Consider the following 19477-nt stretch of genomic DNA (forward strand, 5'->3'; position numbering starts at 1 on the left):
GCGTTCCTAGGCCGCAGTTCCTCACTGGCCAGCCCCGGGTCCTTGGCCAGATGCACTCTGGGTTTAGTGGTCACTGGCTCTAACCTGAGGTTTCCTCAGTGGTAGTATGGGGGCTGACGAATGACTTTTAAAACAGAAAAGATAAAGTTTTCGTTCAAATTCACAGGTTAGGCATCTCTTGACATGTCCAGAGGCAAGAAAGCATTTGTTCGCGCACTCGTCTGAGAGTTACTGCGCGTGCCCCTGGTGGCGGTTTGGGTCACAAAGACAGTGAAGACGAACTCTGCCCTCAGGAGGCTCGCTGTCTGGTGCGGGAGACCGAGGGTTCAACAAAGAGCTGAGGCTAATGTGACCAGTGCACCCGTGAGGACCTGTGGAGAGTGCCAGGAGGGAGAGAGGGCGACTGGCAGGGCAGGGGCAGGATGCCATGCGCCCCTTCCCCACCCCCACCCCCACCCCATACAGCTGTGCGGGCTGCGCTGCACATCTGGCAGGTAAGAGGAAGCCCCTTTGAAAGACACGTGAGGCTTTTAAAAACCTGAACCTTATCCTCCCGCTGGCAATGGAGTGGCAATGGGAGTGGTAGAGCCTTAAAAAGTAACTCTTCCTGGCCAAGGTTAGAGAGGCCAATCCCATTTGCAAATTAAATAGCGACCACATTGGGGCCCTCCTACAATGCTACACACCACAGGGTCAATCAACAAAGGCCTCTTAAATGAGGCACCAGCTGCACTACCGGGAAAGGCAGAGTGTGACTGGGTGGGAGGGTGGAGGGCAAGGTACAGAAGGAATCCCAGAGAGAATTCCTAGGAGGCCTGGGGTCCTAAAGGCACAGGAGACGGACGAGGTGGGGTACAGGGAATGCTCTGCAGGCCGGCCAGGCTCTGCGGTAAGACTCCACTCTGCCACTGTATGGGGAGAGCAGGCAGAGATGGTATGTAAATGAGCGGGCGTGGCTACATGCCAATAAAAAACCCTTATTGATAAAAACAGGCAATGAGCTGGATTTGGCCCACGGGGGCTGGAGTTTGCTGGTGTGGAGTGACTGGAAGTTGTGAATGGGCTGCCACTGAGGGAAAGTTGGGGGGCAGGGGGGCAGGAGCGGGAATGGCGGGGGGGTCGAGGAAACAGAAGAGGAGGCTGAAAGACATGGACGACTTTTAAAAACCCGAACCTTATCCTTTCGTTGGCAACTGAGCATCAGTGAAAGTTTTAAAGCGGCAAAAAGTAACTCTCCCCTTCAAAGGTCAGAGAGGCCAATCCCATTTGCAAATTTAACAGCGACTACCTTGCAGCCTTCCTGCATGGCTACAAACCATGGCTAATCAACAAAGAAGTTACTGTGAGGTTAGAGCAATAACTGTCAACGGCGCTTCTGAGTCTGCAAGAAACGATGATGGAATGAATGCCTGCATTTTGTCCTTCCCATAAAACTGAACAGGTTAGGGAGATTCCCATCAATCCGACAATTACTTATAGAGCGCAGAGCGCGGCTTTACTACATTATCGCTTTTAAATAACACATCACCAGATGCTGGTTCCCGAAACCACTTTGGGGAAAAACGTTTCCCTCAGTGACATCACCCCATTTTCCATATAAAATGAAAAAAAAAAGTAAAAATAAAGGCTCATATTCAGAAATGGCAGCTAGAGAAGGGGGATTGGTGTACCTCACGAGCCCTCTCTGGAACACCCCCCTACTGCCTTGAGAGAAACAAAGAAATAAATTAAAAATATTTTTTAAAAAACCCAAATCCATATACTAATAGTTGAGCTTAAAAGAGGTGGGCTGGTTCTCCCCAAACCCATTACTAAGCTCAGCGACTGTATTTCATATTCGCAGTCATCTCTGAAAGTTCTCTTCCTAATTGCTCCGCGGCAGCGTGCTTTACTTTAGCAAAGTTCGGGTTTTATTGCCGGAGACTAATGGGCAGAGGGTCCCCGAAGAACTTGTTTTAAAACATCGACCAGCCAACCATAAAAGGGACATTAAAGCAGCTCCAGCGGCGAAACAAGAATTAAAAAGCAGGGCCACTTATTTTTAAATTAGAATCCTCTTTCGCATTTAGGGACAGAATAAAACGCGCCATAAACGTTCTAGCTTTCGTTCCGCGGAATTGTCGGGAGGATCGGCGGCGGTGCAGACGCGGCCCTTCGGTGGTTAAGCAGCTCATTAGGAGCGAGCGCTGTTTTGAAGCATGAATCGAGGCATTTTACAATTATAAATGATTAGTGCCATAAAGGCCTTCCAGGGAGAGAAACAGAAAAGGAACAACAGGGGAAGGACCCAGGGAGCAAGGCTGTTAATGAACCTAAACTGTCAATGGGTCAAAATTCACAAAGCTGAGCAGGGTCAAGTCCTAGTGCAGATCTGCATAGAACTTCCAGTAAAATGTGTCCACGTGAGATTTCTACACACCTCTGTTGGATGCCTTTGGGCCTTCCCTTATGGGGTAGATTCCAGTCTTTATTATTATTTTTTTTTAATCCTCACCTGAGGACATTTTCCCATTTATTTATTTATTTTAAATATATTTTATTGATTTTTTACAGAGAGGAAGGGAGAGGGATAGAGAATTAGAAATATTGATGAGAGAGAAACATCGATTAGCTGCCTCCTGCACACCCCCCACTGGGGATGTGCCCGCAACCAAGGTACATGCCCTTGACCGGAAACAAACCTGGGACCCTTCGGTCCTCAGGCCGACACTCTATCCACTGAGCCAAACTGGCTAGGGCTAGATTCCAGTCTTGAACCTTTTTCATAACCACATAACATACTGCATTAATATATAGGATGTCCCCCCAAAATGTATTCATACATTTTTTTTCTTTCTTTCTTTCTTTTTGTAGCAACACAATTTGAATAATTATAAGGGCAGTGTTTATTGAAATACATTTCACTTTCAAAACTGATGCTATCAGCTGTTAAAGTGTGTATACATTTTTGGGGGATACTCTGTGCCGTGTTCTTTGCGAAGGTTTGGTATCCATGATCAGCGAAGTAGCCCCATTTTATAACTGGGAAACCAGCCGGGGGGTGGAATAAACCTCTTAGCCTTGCCTGAGTCGGGGCACTCTGGTCCCCAATAATCTGATAATGGGTCCCAGTCCTCCGCTTCGCCGGGTGGCCAAGAGGAGGGTGAGGCCTGCTCGCCCAGGAGGAAGCGGCCGTGCTGATCAGCGGTGCAGGGCCCGGTCGCCCACGGGACGTGGGCATGACTCTGAGGCTTCCTTTTGGAAATAGGGCGCCGGGCACAGGGAGGTGGCCTTCCCCACCAGAGGCGGTGCCGGGCCAAGTAGAACAGACACAGGATGTCCAGCAGAAAGGAGCCACCGTGTCGTAAACATGATCTCTGAAAGGACTCGAAACAGAGACCTCAGCAGAAATCAAGCTGGGTGCCAAAGGGGAAAAGAAAAAAAAGAGAGAGAAAGAAAGAGAGAGGAAAGAGAGACAGAGGCTGCTAACTCGGGAGCAGGAGGGCAAAGGGGCCCAGATGCCACTTTCTTTCGGATTCCGCCGCACCTTCCGCTCCTCTGGCCGGATTTAAATGAAAGCATCTTGAGCTGGTTTCCAGGAGTCCCCACCAGGCACATGTGTAAAGATAAAAGGAGCACGGTGGCTTTCCTTCCTCCGAAAAGGGGGCCGGGAGGCGCGAACGGGAGCCTCGGGCCTGGCCTCACGGAGGAGAGAGAACAGAAGGGTCGGCATGCTCTCATGCCCACGTTTAAAAGACGACGATCAGGCCGGGCGGCTTTGAAACTGGTCCCTCTCGGAGGTGCCCTGATGCCCTGGTGGCGGAGAAGGCAGCGCAGGGGCGGGGTAGGGATGGGGGTGAGAGTGGAGCGGAGAGAAGTGGGGTTCCCCCCGCATCCTGTCCCTCGGTCAGGGCAGCCACGGGCTTGTGTGAACACTCGGTAGCCCATCTGAACCCGATTTCCAGAACAAAACAAGGTCAGTGCTAAAGTGTTTGAATGACGGCCGCTGACCGGGAGGATTTGCCCCTGGAATCCGGGCCGTTCCCTCTCAGCTCTGAGCGGAGGGTGAGTCACGAACCGGCGCTGCTGGGGGAGTACCTGTCCTGGCACTCCATCAAAGGGATTGGGACGCGGGAGGAAAGCCTGCAGGTGGGCCTGGAGGAAGCGCTCCCAACGGTTATCAAAAACATACACGTTCAAAGCAGCTCAATTTTCATATGTTAAACGTACTCGGATGCAGCCCCAGGCTCCTTTCTAGGTAAAAAAAAAAAAAAGAAAGAAAGAAAGAAAAAGAAAAACACTGTGTTAGGCTATTTGTACTCGCATGCTTTGCAGGCGGGGAAAGGAGCATGTGGGCCGAGACGCGGGGCCCACAGCGCCCTCCGCAACAGGAGACATCAACCTCGTTCTCTCCGAGAAACGCGATCGACTCCCGCCACCGGGGCCGATCCCCATTGGCCTCATCAGCGCAAAAGAGCTGTCACCACACACCCTGGCGGGGTCAGCCGCCCGGGCACCCGCGGCCTCACAATGGACAGTGCGGACCATTCACCGGTCCCGGGTGTTGTTTTCACTGAGCGGCTGGATCTGGGTTTAATGGTGTTTTACGGACTTAACAGCTTAACTTGGGCACATTGAAAGGGCGGGGGAAAGGACACAGGGAGGTTCAGGTTACAGAGAGAGGGCGTGTTTGGGTGGCCTTCCTGTGCCGGCGCGTCCTGGGGAAAGACAATCGACACTGAGGTGCGAGCCCCGCGGGACACACGCAGCCTACGGCTCCCCGTGTGCACCCAACGTCCGGTCGGTAGGAAGAAAGTGGAGGGAGAAAACGGAAACCTCCACTCGGTCATTAGAAATGTATGCAAGACTCAATGACGGGCCCCCTTCCGGCCGGCGTGGCTCGGTGGTCGAGTGTCAACCTAGGAACCAGGAGGTCACGGTTTGATTCCCGGTCAGGGCACATGCCCGGGTTGCGGGCTCCATCCCCAGTAGGGGGCGTGCAGGAGGCAGCCGATCCTTGATTCTCTCTCATCATTGATGTTTCTCTCTCTCTCCCTCTCTGAAATCAATAAAAATATATTTAAAAATAAATAAAACAAATAAATGGCCCTGCATGGAAGAGGTGACAATGCCTGCTTCTGCTGGGTCCCTCCTCGATGGAAGGAAGGTCAACGCAAGGCCTCTACAAGGCTCACCCTGACATGGACCCAGGGGAGGGTGGGGAGGTGCCTAGAATTCAGCGAGACAGAGAACGGCACCCAGAGGCAGGAGGCCGGGCCCTACTCACCCCTGCCAGCCCTCACTGGCTGCAGGACCCTGGAAGGGACTCGGCCTCCTCAGACTTTGGCCGGCTCATCTCTAAGACGGGCACTGAGCCGATTCACCCAGGGTCAGAGGCCGACGACTGGTATTTCTCTCGTGTGTGCTGGGAGGCACTGGGCTAAGCCTTGTGCGGGCGTTGACTTTTCTCCAACAACGTTACGGGATGAGGAGTGAGATTATTTCCATCTTAGAGAGAAGGAAACGGAGTGAACCAAGCAACGGGCTCAGAGCCACTGCAGCAGGCGGTGGTCGTGCACAGAGCCACACCCGGGGCTCCGGGGAAGGGCCACTTGCTCCCTTCCACCCGATTCCGCCCTGATGTCAGCGTGAGTTTCCTGAGGGTGAGTTGCCTTTTGATGATTCACATAACGACCAGCCCGTGGTGCTAGAGACCCCAGGAGCCTCCTCCAACCATGAATCGACGGTCTTTCTCATCGCCCGCCCTTCACGATGCCATTCCTTCATTCCCCCTGTGTTCCTTCTGCTGGTGACCGCGTGGAGACTCACTGCCTCTCACGGTGACTATTGCAACAGGCCAGCTTGCACCAACTTTTCCCCGAGTCCTTGCTCCTTCAGTCCCTGAAGTTTGAAATGTCACCTGTCTCCTTCACGTCACAACCCTCTATGTTTAAATATATATATATTCCTATTGCCCTAGCCTAGCTGGTTTCGCTCAGTAGATAGAGCGTCGGCCTGCAAACTGAAGGGTCCCAGGTTTGATTCCGGTCAAGGGCATGTACCTTGGTTGCAGGTTCCCTGGTCCAGGTGAGGGTATGTGCAGGAGGCAACCAATCAAAGTGTCTCTCTCACATCGATGTTTCTCTCTCTCTGTCTCTCCCCATTCCCTTCCACTCTCTCTAAAAAAAAAAAAATCAATGGAAAGGTATTCTCTGGTGAGAATTAACATCAACAACAAAACAAAAATAAAACAAGGAAAAAGAAAAGTAAAAACTCTAAAAAGTTGGATCCTGGAAATTTTGCTAGAATTTTCTTTCTCTTCGCCGCTCAGCACAAGGCCCCAGCCCAGAAGAGCAGCCCCGTCACGCCGGCCCCTCCTGGCTTTGTCGTGTCCTGGCACTGAACAACACATCTGAAAGTACATTCAGTTATTTAACAGGTCACCAAGTAGCGGAGAGCTAGCAGTTTAACCATATTTACAAGGAAGAATTATATGAAAATATTTTTATTGATGCTGTAAAAGCCGCCATTAAAAATGACTGCATTGAGGAGCTGGACTCGGATGGAACAAATGGGCAGCTCTTAAAACACTACCTGGTTCCAGACAGCCCGCAGTTTGCGTCTCGTGAGCATGTAAGATGAATGGCTCTGTCTGAAATGATGCTTTATAAATCCTATTAACAGGCAATGAGGGAGGCAATGGCTCCCCAAACAGGAGAATTAATTTCTGAGTTCAATCCCCATTGTACACACACAAATGGGGGGGGGCAGTCGGGGGACCTCCTGTTCATGCTATTTTCAGACTAAGCTACGAATAATACGCTCACATGCATTGTATACTTTTCAAAATGCCTGTACGCTCTTCTTATAATCATTCTGTTTATTAAAAAATTTCTAGAGGGCATTATTTCTAATCATGTTCAATGAAGAATGGTCAAATCAAATGGTCAAATCGTCTCCTACCCTGCAACGGAAGTATGTGTTCTTGACTGGAATCGAACCCGGGGCCCTTCAGTCCTGGAGCGGATGCTCTAGTTACTGAGCCAAACCGGCTAGGGCTTATTTATTTATTTATTTTTAAAGTTTTATTTTTATTTTACTTTATCTTTCCATCACCAACCTGTAGACTCTTCATCTCACGTGACCCTCACAACAAGCCTATGAGGCAGGTTGGGCGCATATTGTTACTCTTGGGGGACTTCCCGGAAGTCCCTTTAAAGCAGTGCTAGGCTAGGCCAGTGGTTCTCAACCTTCCTAATGCCGCGACCCTTTAATACAGTTCATGTTGTGGTGACCCCCAACCATAAAATTATTTTCGTTGCTACTTCATAAATGTAATTTTGCTACTGTTATGAATCGTCATGTAAATATCTGATATGCAGGATGTATTTTCATTGTGACAAATTGAACATAATTAAAGCATAGTGATTAATCACAAAAACAATATGTAATTATATATGTGTTTTCCGATGGTCTTAGGCGACCCCTGTGAAAGGGTCGTTCGACCGCAAAAGCGGTCGCGACCCACAGGTTGAGAACCGCTGGGCTAGGCTGATGGTGGCGCAGTGTGTGGGGTTGTGGGGGGTGGTGTTGACGGTGGTTATAACGTGGACAGGGGTGCAGCCCTGGCCGTACAAACCCACAGAGTGAGGGAGGCCCTGTCGCCCTCGTACGCTCTGCCTCCAGATCAATCAACAGGCACTCGCTTGCTCTTACTTTTTCACACAACAGAAGCGACGTCCTCTCTCCACCACCCAAACGCCGGCCTCCAGCTTTGTATACACTATTTCTTTCTTCTCTTTTCTTTTCTTTTCTTTTTTTTTTTAAGAGTAAGACGTCCTCCAGCGTTCGGTGCAATTGTGTTTTGCCTTTTCTTGCCAGAAAGAAAATATGGCTTTAATCGACGTTTACATCTGCGTGGTATTACATGCATGTAAAACAGATGTAACCTAATTACGTTTTCATTTAAATTGCTAAATAGCTACTTAAGTAAAAAAGCTAAAATAACATACAAACAACAGTTCCTATCATAACAAGTGTACTTAGCATTAAATGAAAAGGATCAAAGCTGCAGCGCACAGAACTCGAGCTGGGCCTTCAGAAAACGGCCGGGGACAGAGCCACGCGGCCGGCATGGCCTCCGTGGCTCAAGGCCTCAGCCTCCAGACGCAGCTCAGCTCCGCCGGGACGCCTGGGAGGGAATCCGTAGAGTTTATATAAAGGCTCTGGGTTTCATGAAGATTAGACACACTCTACTAGAGATTATATACAAAACCCTAAATGGGAAATTAGCATTCCCGGGCAAGACAATCAGCTTGATTATAGTTTCGAGCAGACCTGTCTGGGCTGAAATCAGAAATCGGCTCCTTAACTCCGGGATCAGAGCGCCCTTTTTGTATTTCTAGCAGAAGACCGGCACAGGCGGTCATTGCATATTCATGACCCGGCCCTTCCTGCCTGCCACACAAAGGCCCTCAGAAGGATCCTGGGCCCCGGGGAGGCGATCTGGGGAAGGGAAGGCATGGGCAGTCTTCTCAGAGGAGGAGGGAAAACCACCACGGGGCCGCGCTGAGCCTGCTGGACTCCGAGACGGGCGGTTCTAGAAAAACTCAGACCGGCCTCACCTACAGGTGCTGGGGAACGTCCACTCCTCACGTTTCCTTTCCTGTTTTCATTTTTGATTGACTTCAGAGAGAAAGGGAGAAGGAGAGAGATGGAAACATTGATGATGAGAGAGAATCATCCATCGGCTGCCTCCTGCACGCTCCACGCCTGTGCGCTGACCGGGAATCAAACCCTGACCTCCTGGTTCATAGGTTGACGCTCAACCAGAGAGCCACGCCGACCGGGCTCCTTCCCTATTTTCAACCATGTTTTTGACCCAAGTGAATTTGGGGGGTTTGGTGAGAGCGGTGATTTTAAACAGTGCAGGGAGCAAGCGGAACGTCTGGAGTGGGAGAGCAGCCTGAAGCCATTTCAGAATTAGGAGAGTGTCACTACCAGCGAAAGAAGGATTCGATTCGGGGTAGGAAGGCCTGAGGAAAACCCTCTCGCCTTACCTTGCTTCTCCAAACCGGACAGGCCAGTTTTCCTGAACGGTGCCCAGGAGAGCAGAGAATAAAAGACTCCCCTCCAGCCGCCCTTTCTGATCATGGCTCTGAAGTGTTTAAGAAGAATTTACTGTTTTTTTAAACGGAATGCACCATCTCTGCTGAAACTGGGGGCCGCACTCCTCTTCAGGCTGAGAACCTCCTTATCCAACACGGGGAGGGAGAAGGCTTTTACAGACGAGCTTCACAGGACACCCAGCATCCCCGGCCTGACCCACCGCACTGGCTGCTCCTTTTCATTGTCCTCTCTCTGGAGAAGTGAAAAGACAAGGGCTCCAGGCAGGGAATGGAGAGGAGATTTGAAAAAAAGGAAAGATGGCCCAGGGCTACCAATTTGGTGCCAACCTTGGCATTGATCCCCTCGATGCCACATCCCATCACGATTCTTCTACCACCGCCCCAGGACTTGAATCTTAGCGCAGACCTCAAAGGGCTCCCATGCATTTAAAGTTTGGTGGGAAAGCCCAGCCGGTGTGGCTCAGTGGTTGAGCGTTGACCTATGAACCAGGAGGTCACGGTTTGTTTCCTGGTCAGGGCATATGCCTGGGTTGCAGGCTCAATTCTGGGGGGGGGGGGCGCGTGCAGGAGGCAGCCAATCAATGATTCTCTCTCATCATTGATGTTTCTCTTTCTCTCTCCCTTCCTCTCTGAAATCAATAAAAAAATTTTAAATAAAATAAAATAAAAAAATAAAGTTTGGTGGGAAGGACTTCCCTTTCCCCCTTTTCCGTAGCTAGAAGCCCGCACCAGGGCGCGAGGGCTCCCTGCCTGAGACCCTCTCTGGCTGGGATAATGGGGTTTATTCGTGAAGCGAGCAGGACACGCACTCGGGGATCTGCTGGCCCCGTGGCTGTTCCCCGGGCCCGGGGCTCCATCTTCCCGACTGGCTGGTGGTTGTTTCCTTTGAAGTTGTTTCCTTTGAAGCCAAAGCCGGTCCATCCAGTCTCACAGGATCCCTTTGCCAAAGACGAGTGCAGGCTTGTCGGGACTTGGAAACCGATTATTTCATTTGTGTTTTATAAATGGGTCATACATGTCACCAACTAATTGCTGCTCTCCCGTCCGTCACCCCCCCACCCCCGGGCCCCAAATACACCCATTGGAACAAGCAGGCAACCTCGTACCACGCTTGCCACGGCCAAGAATAAACAGCAGGTTTCAAAGGCAACTTCGCCTCTTTGTTTGGAGGGACGTCCACGGCAGCTGAGGACACACTGTGGCTTCTCTACACGCGGCCACTCCACTCCGCCTCGAAAAACAACAAGCACCTTCCCGCCGGTGCCCTCTGCTCCAGCAGCTCAGAGGCCAGGAGAAAAGGTGACAGCGGCTAGACCACACCCCCACACCCCCCCCACCCCCCAAAACACAACAACAAACAGAAACGACACTGCGACCGTCACATCACAGCGTCACCGAGTCAGCGGGATCTTGTCCTGTCTGTGTGATCGTCGCTGAGCCAGGCTTGACTCGGAAGCGCACACCAAGAGAGCGCTGGGAAAGGCACTGGGAATGACATCCTGCCTGGCAAGAACTTTAACGAATGACCACATTCCAAAGGCTGGTGCGGAGGGAGCGCTCGGGGGTCAGGCGGAGGGAAAGGAATTACTTTGCAATGGGGTGAAAGTCAGTAAGAAAAGAGAGCGGCCCCGGCTGGTGTGGTTCCGTGGGTAGAGAGTCGGCCCAGGGACTGAAGGGTTCCGGGGTCGATTCCGGTCAAGGGCACGTACCTCGGTTGTAGGCTCGATCCCCGGCCCCGGTCAGGGCGCATGTGGGAGGCAACCAATTGATGCACCTCTCTCACATCGATGTTTCTCTCTGTGTCTCTCCCCCTCCCTTCCACTCTCTCTAAAACTCAATGGAAAAGTATCCTCAGGTGAGGATTAACAACAAAAATTTATTTAAAAAGAAAAAAAGAGAAGAGAGCGGAGGGTGGCTCTGCCCTATAAGCTTCTCTGGAAATCTACTCCCTTAACTCGGCCTCATGGAAGGATCCGTGTCACTTAAAGGAAATGCTGAGACCGCGACAAGCTGCTCTCGGCTTCGGGGTCCCCCTGTGCTCTTCACCGTGGGGCGTCAGGCCACAGAACCGGCCAGGCTGTGAGCACCTCCCCCGGAGAAAGACACGGTCCTGCCACTCAACACCCAGCTCTCTGCTTTCGGCCATCTGTGAAAGCTGGAGTCGGACGTGTGGCTCCTTGATATGTTTTCAAACATTTTTAAAACATTTTTTTTATTGATTTCAGAGAGGAAAGGAGAGGGAGAGAGAGATAGAAACATCAGTGATGAGAGAGAGTCATGGATCGGCTGCCTCCTGCACGCTCCCTACTGGGACCGAGCCCACAACCTGGGCATGTGCCCTTGACCAGAAATCGAACCTTGACCTCCTGGTTCACAGGTTGATGCTCAGCCACTGAGCCACGCCCATCAGGCTCAAACCTTGTTAGAGAAGCGCATCTCACATACCAATCTGGGATCCGGCTTCTCTAGAAAAAAAGCAATGGCACGCGTGGGCCCCCGTTCCCTAGGGGCAGCAGCTGGCCGGGCGGGGTACCGTCTTCCATATGAAGGGGGGCTGCCTGGGTCTACTCCGCCCCACACCTGGCTCCCCTGGTGGGTCACGCCTTGCCCGCTTCCCTCCCTGGCGTCTGCTGGCTCCTGGGCAGAGGTGAGCTCACCACGGCCGCGGTTTGGGGTGACTAAGTAACTCCCAGCAAATCATTCCTCTCCCTGCTTGAGGCAGAGAGGCGGGTTTCAGAAGCTCCAAGTCCTGTCTAGCGATTCCGGCTGTGAACAAACTTCCAGTCCCCCGTGAGTCCCTGTGTGAGCTGCGCACGTCGCATGACAATGCCCTCTGCTTGCCTGGAGCCATCCGGGCCCCCACGCACAGGCGGCTGCCAAGCAGGTCAGCTCCTCCTGCAGAAAGGAGCCCATACCCGGGAGGTGGGGGGGAAGGGGCTGGTGCGAATTTTAAAGGCAAACTATGCAAATGAACCCCACCATTCTCTCTAGAGGGAAAGTACATCCTATCCTTAAGTATTCCTCCAAATTAAGTTTGTTAAAGGTTGAACCATCACACTTGAGTCTTTTACAGTTAGGACAGACAAAAACCATCATTCTTCGTGATATATTTATATTTTATAATGAGGACCACCAAAACAAAACAAACCCACCAAACAATCCGTAGAGAGAAATCTCTGCATCTTTGCAAATAAAAATGAACGTACGCATTTTGCAGCAGCCGGCAGTAATTGCTTTACCTCGTGGGGCTGGGGGTAGGGGGCCATGCGAATACCTTTAAACGCGGAGCCATCCCCTAAAAACAAACAGGGAGAAAAACCTCACCTCCGACCCCGTCTTGAAGCATCGCTACCCACTCAGGTGGTGTTTGCATGTTGAAATATTTATTCCTTCCTAAAGAAACCTATCTGAATATCCAATCTCCCGGCTGTCACGCGTCTTATTTCCTGCCGGCAGAAGCCCTTCAGTCATCTGGGGCTACGAGCGAAACACGACAAACTTTACCCACGTCCAGCTTTGCCCTGCGTGGAGCGGCCTGCTTTTCTCACCAGCTCCTCATTTGCAGAACGCAGCGGAGATCCGGGCGGAAGGTGAGGAAGTTTCTGCAGCGGCCAAGCCCAGCTGGAAAACCGTGTTTCCTGGGCAGAGCGTTTCAGGGCTCTGAGCGTCCTGTCGCTGGCAGACGTGGATGTGCACCAGTGAGGATGCGTGCGGTGTCGCGGGCCGGCACTGTGATGGCAACTTCTGCATGTGGCGCCGAGACGGGGGGCCGAGATGGACCCGAACGGCAAGCTGTCTCGCTGCAACTCCGAGTGCCACATCCGAGAACATGCGCTTCATCACTGTAAGTCTCTCTCCGGCAGCTCGAGGAATCTGGGCCTTGAACCAAAGGCCTAATGAAAACCACGGAAACTTTAACTCCCGTTAGGAAAGGGAAGATCGAGATCTCACAGAAAGGGCTCCCGGGCGTCACAGTCACAAATCTGGGCAGACAGAAGGAGGGGTGCTCCGGTGCGGCCCTCAACCTTCACCAACACTGAGGCTGAGCCCGGCTGGAGTGGCTCGGCTGGTTGAGCGTCGTCCTGTGTGCTCTGAAAGGTTGCTGGTTCGATTCCCGGTCAGGGCACTATGGGGGTTGTGGGTTTGATCCCCGGTTGGGGCACATATGGAAGGAAACTGATCAATGTTTTCCTCTCACATTAATGTCTCTCTCGCGCGCGCACACTCTTGCTCTTGCTCTCTCCCTCTCTTCCTCTCTCTAAGCATGTCCTTGGGTGAGGATTAGAAAAAACAGTAATAGTCTAGCCTGAGTGGCTCAGTGGTTGAGTGTTGACCCAGGAACCAAGAGGTCACCAGTTCAATTCCCAGTCAGGGCACATGCCCAGGTTGTGGGCTCGATCCCCAGTAGGGGGTGTGCAGGAGGCAGCCAATTGATGTTTTTTCTCTATATCCCTTCCTCTCTCAAAAAGAAAAATCAATAAAAATAATAATAAGGTTGAGATTAACCCCAACACCTCCTCCACAGTGCTTTCTAATAATGGAGCGTGGTGGGTGAGCCTTTGCTTCCTTCTCCTCTGAGGCCCAGGATGGAGATACTGAAAATCGGCTCAGAATGGCTCCTGAAGGCAGGAAGGCTTCAGCTTTCCTTCGCCGTCTCCGGACACTACTCAGAGAAGAAACGGCATTGCGTCTTGGGGACATAGGGGAACACAGGGTTTTGCCCTTCGCTGCCATTAGAACGTTACCTCCAAATGTCACACCAGCTCAGGATGCCTCCACACTGGGGCCAGCCCATTGCTAGCCCTCTGCGAGGAACGCTGGCCACACGGCTCAGACTTCGGGACCAACGTGAACCTGCGGAAACTGGGAATTCTGTAATTCCAAGCTGTATCAGACTTTTTTTTTTTTTAAATATACTTTATTGATTTTTTTACAGAGAGGAAGGGAGAGGGACAGAGAGTCAGAAATATCGATGAGAGAGAAACATCGACCAGCCGCCTCCTGCACACCCCCCACTGGGGATGTGCCCGCAACCAAGGTACATGCCCTTGACCGGAATCGAACCTGGGACCTTTCAGTCTGCAGGCCGACGCTCTATCTACTGAGCCAAACCGGTTACGGCTAGACTTTATTTTTTTCCACCTAATCCTGTATCAGGTATGGTTGCTTCAGGAAAAAACAACAATGTTGCAATAAAAAATAAACTGGCTGTATATGGAACTATTTAAATACAGAAGTTCCTCTCCTTGACAGCTTTTAATTTCTATCCTATATAATAAAGAGCTAATATGCTACTTAGACCGAACAGTAGAATGTCCGGACGAAGCCGGGGCTGTGAGGGCCGAGCCCCTTGCATGAATTTCGTGCATCGGGCCTCTAGTTTAATAAGAACAAACCAAAATACTAGAGTGAAAGTATTTCTCTAACAGACTGTACTGCCGATGGCTGCTTAAGTCCTCTCTGCATTGGCAATGGTTCTACGGTCAACCTTTCGGATCCTAAGCTGCTTGGAGGGAGAGGCACTTCTGTACATTGCACAGCCTCGGATTCCTGGCTCCCAACTCTGCCGTTTCCATGACATTTGGACTGAAAACAGGTGAGGTCTAAAGTCCAAGTGCCCATCAGTGGGGGGAGTCTCCAGCTGCTCAGCTGCGTGGAGGAGGCTGTAAGGAGATCGGGAGCAGAACACACACTAAAGGTGAGGGACGCCTGCCATGGGCAGGAGAAGGGGAGTGGTGCTCGGTACGCCACCTAGCCGACGTTCCTGCACAGAACTACATAAGGCTGTCTTCTCCAAACCCGCCGTCTGTCACTCTAAAAGAGTAAATGTCTATCTCTAGGGCTACACTTAGGACTCGATGAAACTATGGCTCCCACTGGCCAAGAATGAGGAGAGACACGCTATCCGTTCCCACTGAAAGCAGGTGTCAGAGAGGTGCAGCATCACCCGTCAATGAAATATTTATGCTCTCTCCCCATAAAGAAGCTGAAAGGCAAGAGCAAAAGTTGAAAGAGACAATGCACACGTCTTCCCCCTGGAAAGCTATAAATAGAAATAAGGTTCAAAGATGTGCGGGAGGCTGCGTAAGGCCTTGATGTCAAAATAGCCAAAAGCCAATCAAGCCGTGGACACACTTCAAAAGGGTCCACTTCACAGGAAAGTGCGGAATTGAATGAGTTCTACTGAGACCTGTTAACTGGGTCTCCCCGGGAAACGGTCCTCCAGAGGGAAACCTCCCCTATGAAAATAATAAGTAAAACACCAGCCAATCAGGTCCCTCCATGTGTTACATCAAGATGAAGTGAGGCCTATGTCAGGAGTGCAAGGATGGTTCAACGGCATACAATCTCATGGTGTAACGTATCACGTTTATAAATTAAAGGAGAGGACATATGATAATCTCAGTAGACAACCTCCCCCTAAAAAATAGGACCCGATTAAATGCAATGCCCATTATAGAGAAGGAAAATTCCTTTTCTGGATAAAGGGTGCCTACCAGAAATCTCAGCACATCTCCAAATTTACTTGTAAGAGATTAGAACTATTCTAATCAATAAAAGGGAAAAAATGTAAAGATGCTTACTATCCCTTCTACTATGCAGCATTATTCCGGAAATCTCAGCGAAGAGGGTAAGAAAGGCAGATTTAAAAGTATCTATGTTAGAAAGAAAAGGGCAACGTTGTTGTTATTTTAGATTATATGATTCCTCGTCTAGAAATTCCAAGGGAATCACCTGAAACACTACTGGAACTAATCAAAGAGTTTGGTCCAGTACTAAATAAATATAAAAAGTTAACAGCTATTCTCCATACTTGTAATTGCATTACCATAGCAACAGACACTATGAAATATCTAGAAATAAACTTAGGAAGAGGGGAAGAAACATTTTTAAAAGTCTACTTAAGGACAGAAAAGAAGACACGATAAGTAAGGGCTATATCACTTTAACAGATAAAGAAAAAAATTTTTTTAAAAGTTCCCTAACATAAATCTAAAAATTAAATAGTCATACTAAAAATGCCAAGGGGGGCTCTATAAATTGAATTTGACTATTTGATTCTAAAATTCATCTAGAAGAATAAGGCCTGAGAAGAGCAACAAAATTACTTTTAAAAATAAAATAAAAAATGAGAGGAAGCAGCTCCTACACCAAAACATAAAATTTTGGTCATTAGGCAAAAAAAAATATAAATCAAACAGATTTGATAATGCAGAAACTGACAATACGTTTACGGGGATTTAGTATATGGCAGAAGTGTCTTTTCAAAGGCTTGCAGGCAAGAATGATTTATTCCATTAATCATCCCAAGAAAAGTGGGCCCGGAGGCTCTGTTCAAGCCCCTGCTGTTCAAGGATCAACTGTATTCGTAACACATAAAACAGAAGAGAATTAATACCCGGAGCACATGCAGAACCGCAAATCAACAGGAGAAAGATGAACAACTTAGCAGAAATCTGCAGAACGGGTATGAAGAGGCCATCTGAGACAAAAAATCAAAATGTTCAATAATAATGTGGAAAACTCACGAGTCATCCGCAAAATGCAAATTAAAATCATAAACTTTCACCTATGAAAAAGTAGCAAAAATAAGATAACCAAGCTTGATAAATGGATGGTGGGGTTCTTTATACACAGCTGGAGCTGGATGTAGGCTGCCTGGTTCCAGCAAGTTACTTCAGTGAATCTGTGCCTCAACTTTTTCATCTGTAAGCTGGGCTAATAAACAGTCCCTACGAGGATGACTGCAGTCAGTACCTTAATTAATACACATCAAGCACACATCTGGCATAGAGTAAACACAATATCAATAGTAGATATCAGGGTCAGGCGTATAAAATGACTAATCTACAAAAATAGTGACTTACATGGGTCAACTCAATGTTATTTATATTGTTTTGATTTTTTAAAAAATACACATTAGATGCCTTTTTGTGAAGGACTGCAGAGTAGGGAGGATGGGGGAAGACCAGCAGAGTACAGTGGAGCTGGAGGGAGTCACTATGTACAGCCATATCAAATAATTTCAATATCTGTGCCTAGAAAGAGCTTATCTCTTTAGGGAAGAAAGCAAGTGTTTAGAATACGTTTTGCCAAGTAAAACCCGAGACATGCTTTCAAAATCTACTTTGTGAATACTTCCATATACATCCACTGGACCAAATCTTTATACAAACGACTCTATTCTAATAGTAATAATTTTATGAAACCTGGAGTTCCAAAGAAATATTAAAAATAAAATAAGGCACTAATCAGCATAAAATAAGAAACAAAACTTCTTTTTGCCAAAACTTTATCCTAAATGAACATCCTGTTTTAAGTTTGTTATGATTCCGACACCTGTGCGATGTTTAGGACACAGCCGCAACACACACACACACACACACACACACACAAGAATATCACAATGTTTGAAACCACATCAAGTGAATCTTTATAGTTAAAAAAGGTGAGATGGACCCAGTTTTCATTTTTTAATGCTAACATCAACTTTCAAATGTGCTCTACCTAAAAACCAGTGAAACGCCGTCCTCAGCAAAAGTCGAACTTAGAAATAGGAAAACAGCCCTGGCTGGTTTGGCTCAGTGGATAGAGCATTGGCCTGTGGACTGCAGGATTCTGGGTTCGATTCCCAGTCAGGGCACATGCCCGGTTTGCAGGCTCCATCCCCAGTTGGGGGCGAGCAGGAGGCAGCCAATCCATGATTCTCTCTCATCATTGATGTTTCTATTTCTCTCTCCCTCTCTCTTCCTCTCTGAAGTCAAATTAAAATATATTTTTTAAAAAAAGAAATAGAAAAACAACTATAACTATGGAAAGAAACCCCTAGGTTTCGATACACAAACCACTGCGGGGGAGCAGAGCCTCCTGGGACACGCTTCTATAAATAGTTTGACATTATTACACAATCTCCGCGTACCTCGCAATAGCAACAGGGCTCGGGGTGATGGAAGAAATAAGCAACACTGACATTTCTGGCTGTAACTGGAGGAGGCTATGTCATCACAGAGGGCTGGGACGGGATACACTAGCCAATCCCTCAATATCAAAACTCTCCCAGCAACTCGAAAACAGCCGGGAATGGCATTTCACATAATCCACGGATCACCGCCCAGGACGGCCTGCTTGTTCACAAAATGTCAGTGACGAACGAGGCGGGTCCTGGGCCGGGGGTGCGTGTGGGACGAGGAGTCTTTCATGCGCTTCCCGAGATGCTGTCGCCACCCCTTGGACCGTAGCTCCCGGAGTTTCTGCAGTTTCTAGGAGCAGCTGCGCGAGTGAAACGCCTTCTCTGTTTTTCGTGGACCACGGAGAGGTCCCCTTGCAAGGATAACGGACAGTCCGCCTGTCCACTTGCCGGCAAGCCACTGGCGGGCGGTGAAGTCTGGGTGCTTTTATCAGCCGTCTCTTAAAAAGCTTGGCGCTTCAATCCTGAGCAGTGACAACTCTAAAAATCTAAATAATTCTTTACGGCAACCACAGAGGTAATCGCAACTCAGACGTATAGGACAGCTATTCGTGTCTCAAAACGGTTTTGTACAGGGTGTCTCATATGTGGTCCGCTGGATCCCCACGAGATTAGTCATGAATTATCAATATTTTATAGGTGAAGAAAACAGAGGCGGAGGGGAGTTTAATTTGGGGGGTTCAGGGATCTCGTAGTATAAGCCGGGATCATTCCATGTTGGGGGTGAAATGATCCTCAGGGTAAAATTAAGAATCGCCTCGTTCAGACACTGCAAAGGGATATTCTGTTTGACCAAACTGGGCCTGCGAATCCACATGTCCTGAGACTTTTTTTTTTAATATCTGAATTTCCGGATGTCTTGAAAAGATAGCATTTATCAGCTGCCACCTGTACGCCCCACTCTGGGGATCGAGCCTGCAACCCAGGCATGTGTCCTGACCAGGAATCAAACCAGTGACCTCCTGGTTCAAATGCTGATGCTCAACCACTGAGCCACGCCAGCCAGGCTCCACTTATTTTCTATACAGCAAGAGGCATAGGTCTGAAGTAAAAGCTCCCGAATTCTGAGAAGTATCTATGCCCATATGTAAGCATCATCCAGTCCAGATGTCCATCTCCACCTCCTTCCCCAGAGCTCCCTCATGCTCCCTGCAATTACCACCCTCTTCCTTTCTCCTTTCTCACTCGGTTTTGTGAACCTTCAGCCTGTGAATCTGAAAATCCTGACCTTGTCTAAATCTCTTCCGACTACAAACAGGGAACCTGAACCCCGGGGAGAGGCTGAGCCGGAAGTGGGAGCCAGGTTTCCCAACTCCTGGTGGGTGACACATCCGCAACACCACGCCTTTCGACCTGCTCCCAGGGGTTGACCTGAAAGAAAATGCCGAGGGAGCGTAACGAC

At 49.4% G+C, this 19477-nt stretch overlaps 1 protein-coding gene across 4 annotated transcripts in view; it reads right to left on the reverse strand.

Moving 5' to 3' along the window:
* The window catches only part of FTO (FTO, alpha-ketoglutarate dependent dioxygenase), a 243524-nt gene that overhangs the window by 72858 nt on the left and 151189 nt on the right, over nt 1-19477 (reverse strand). Inside the window, exon 10 of one of the 4 annotated variants that reach the window (XM_023744389.1) lies at nt 4185-4233. The exons of the other annotated variants lie outside the window; for them this stretch is intronic. Coding sequence (XP_023600157.1) covers nt 4200-4233 — 34 coding nt within the window. The 3' untranslated portion in view covers nt 4185-4199. Of the gene's footprint in view, nt 1-4184; nt 4234-19477 lie in introns of those variants that run through there. 4 annotated transcript variants of the gene reach the window in all.

Source organism: Myotis lucifugus, unplaced genomic scaffold (genome assembly GCF_000147115.1).
Source record: "Myotis lucifugus unplaced genomic scaffold, Myoluc2.0 scaffold_460, whole genome shotgun sequence".
Lineage (NCBI taxonomy): Eukaryota > Metazoa > Chordata > Mammalia > Chiroptera > Vespertilionidae > Myotis > Myotis lucifugus.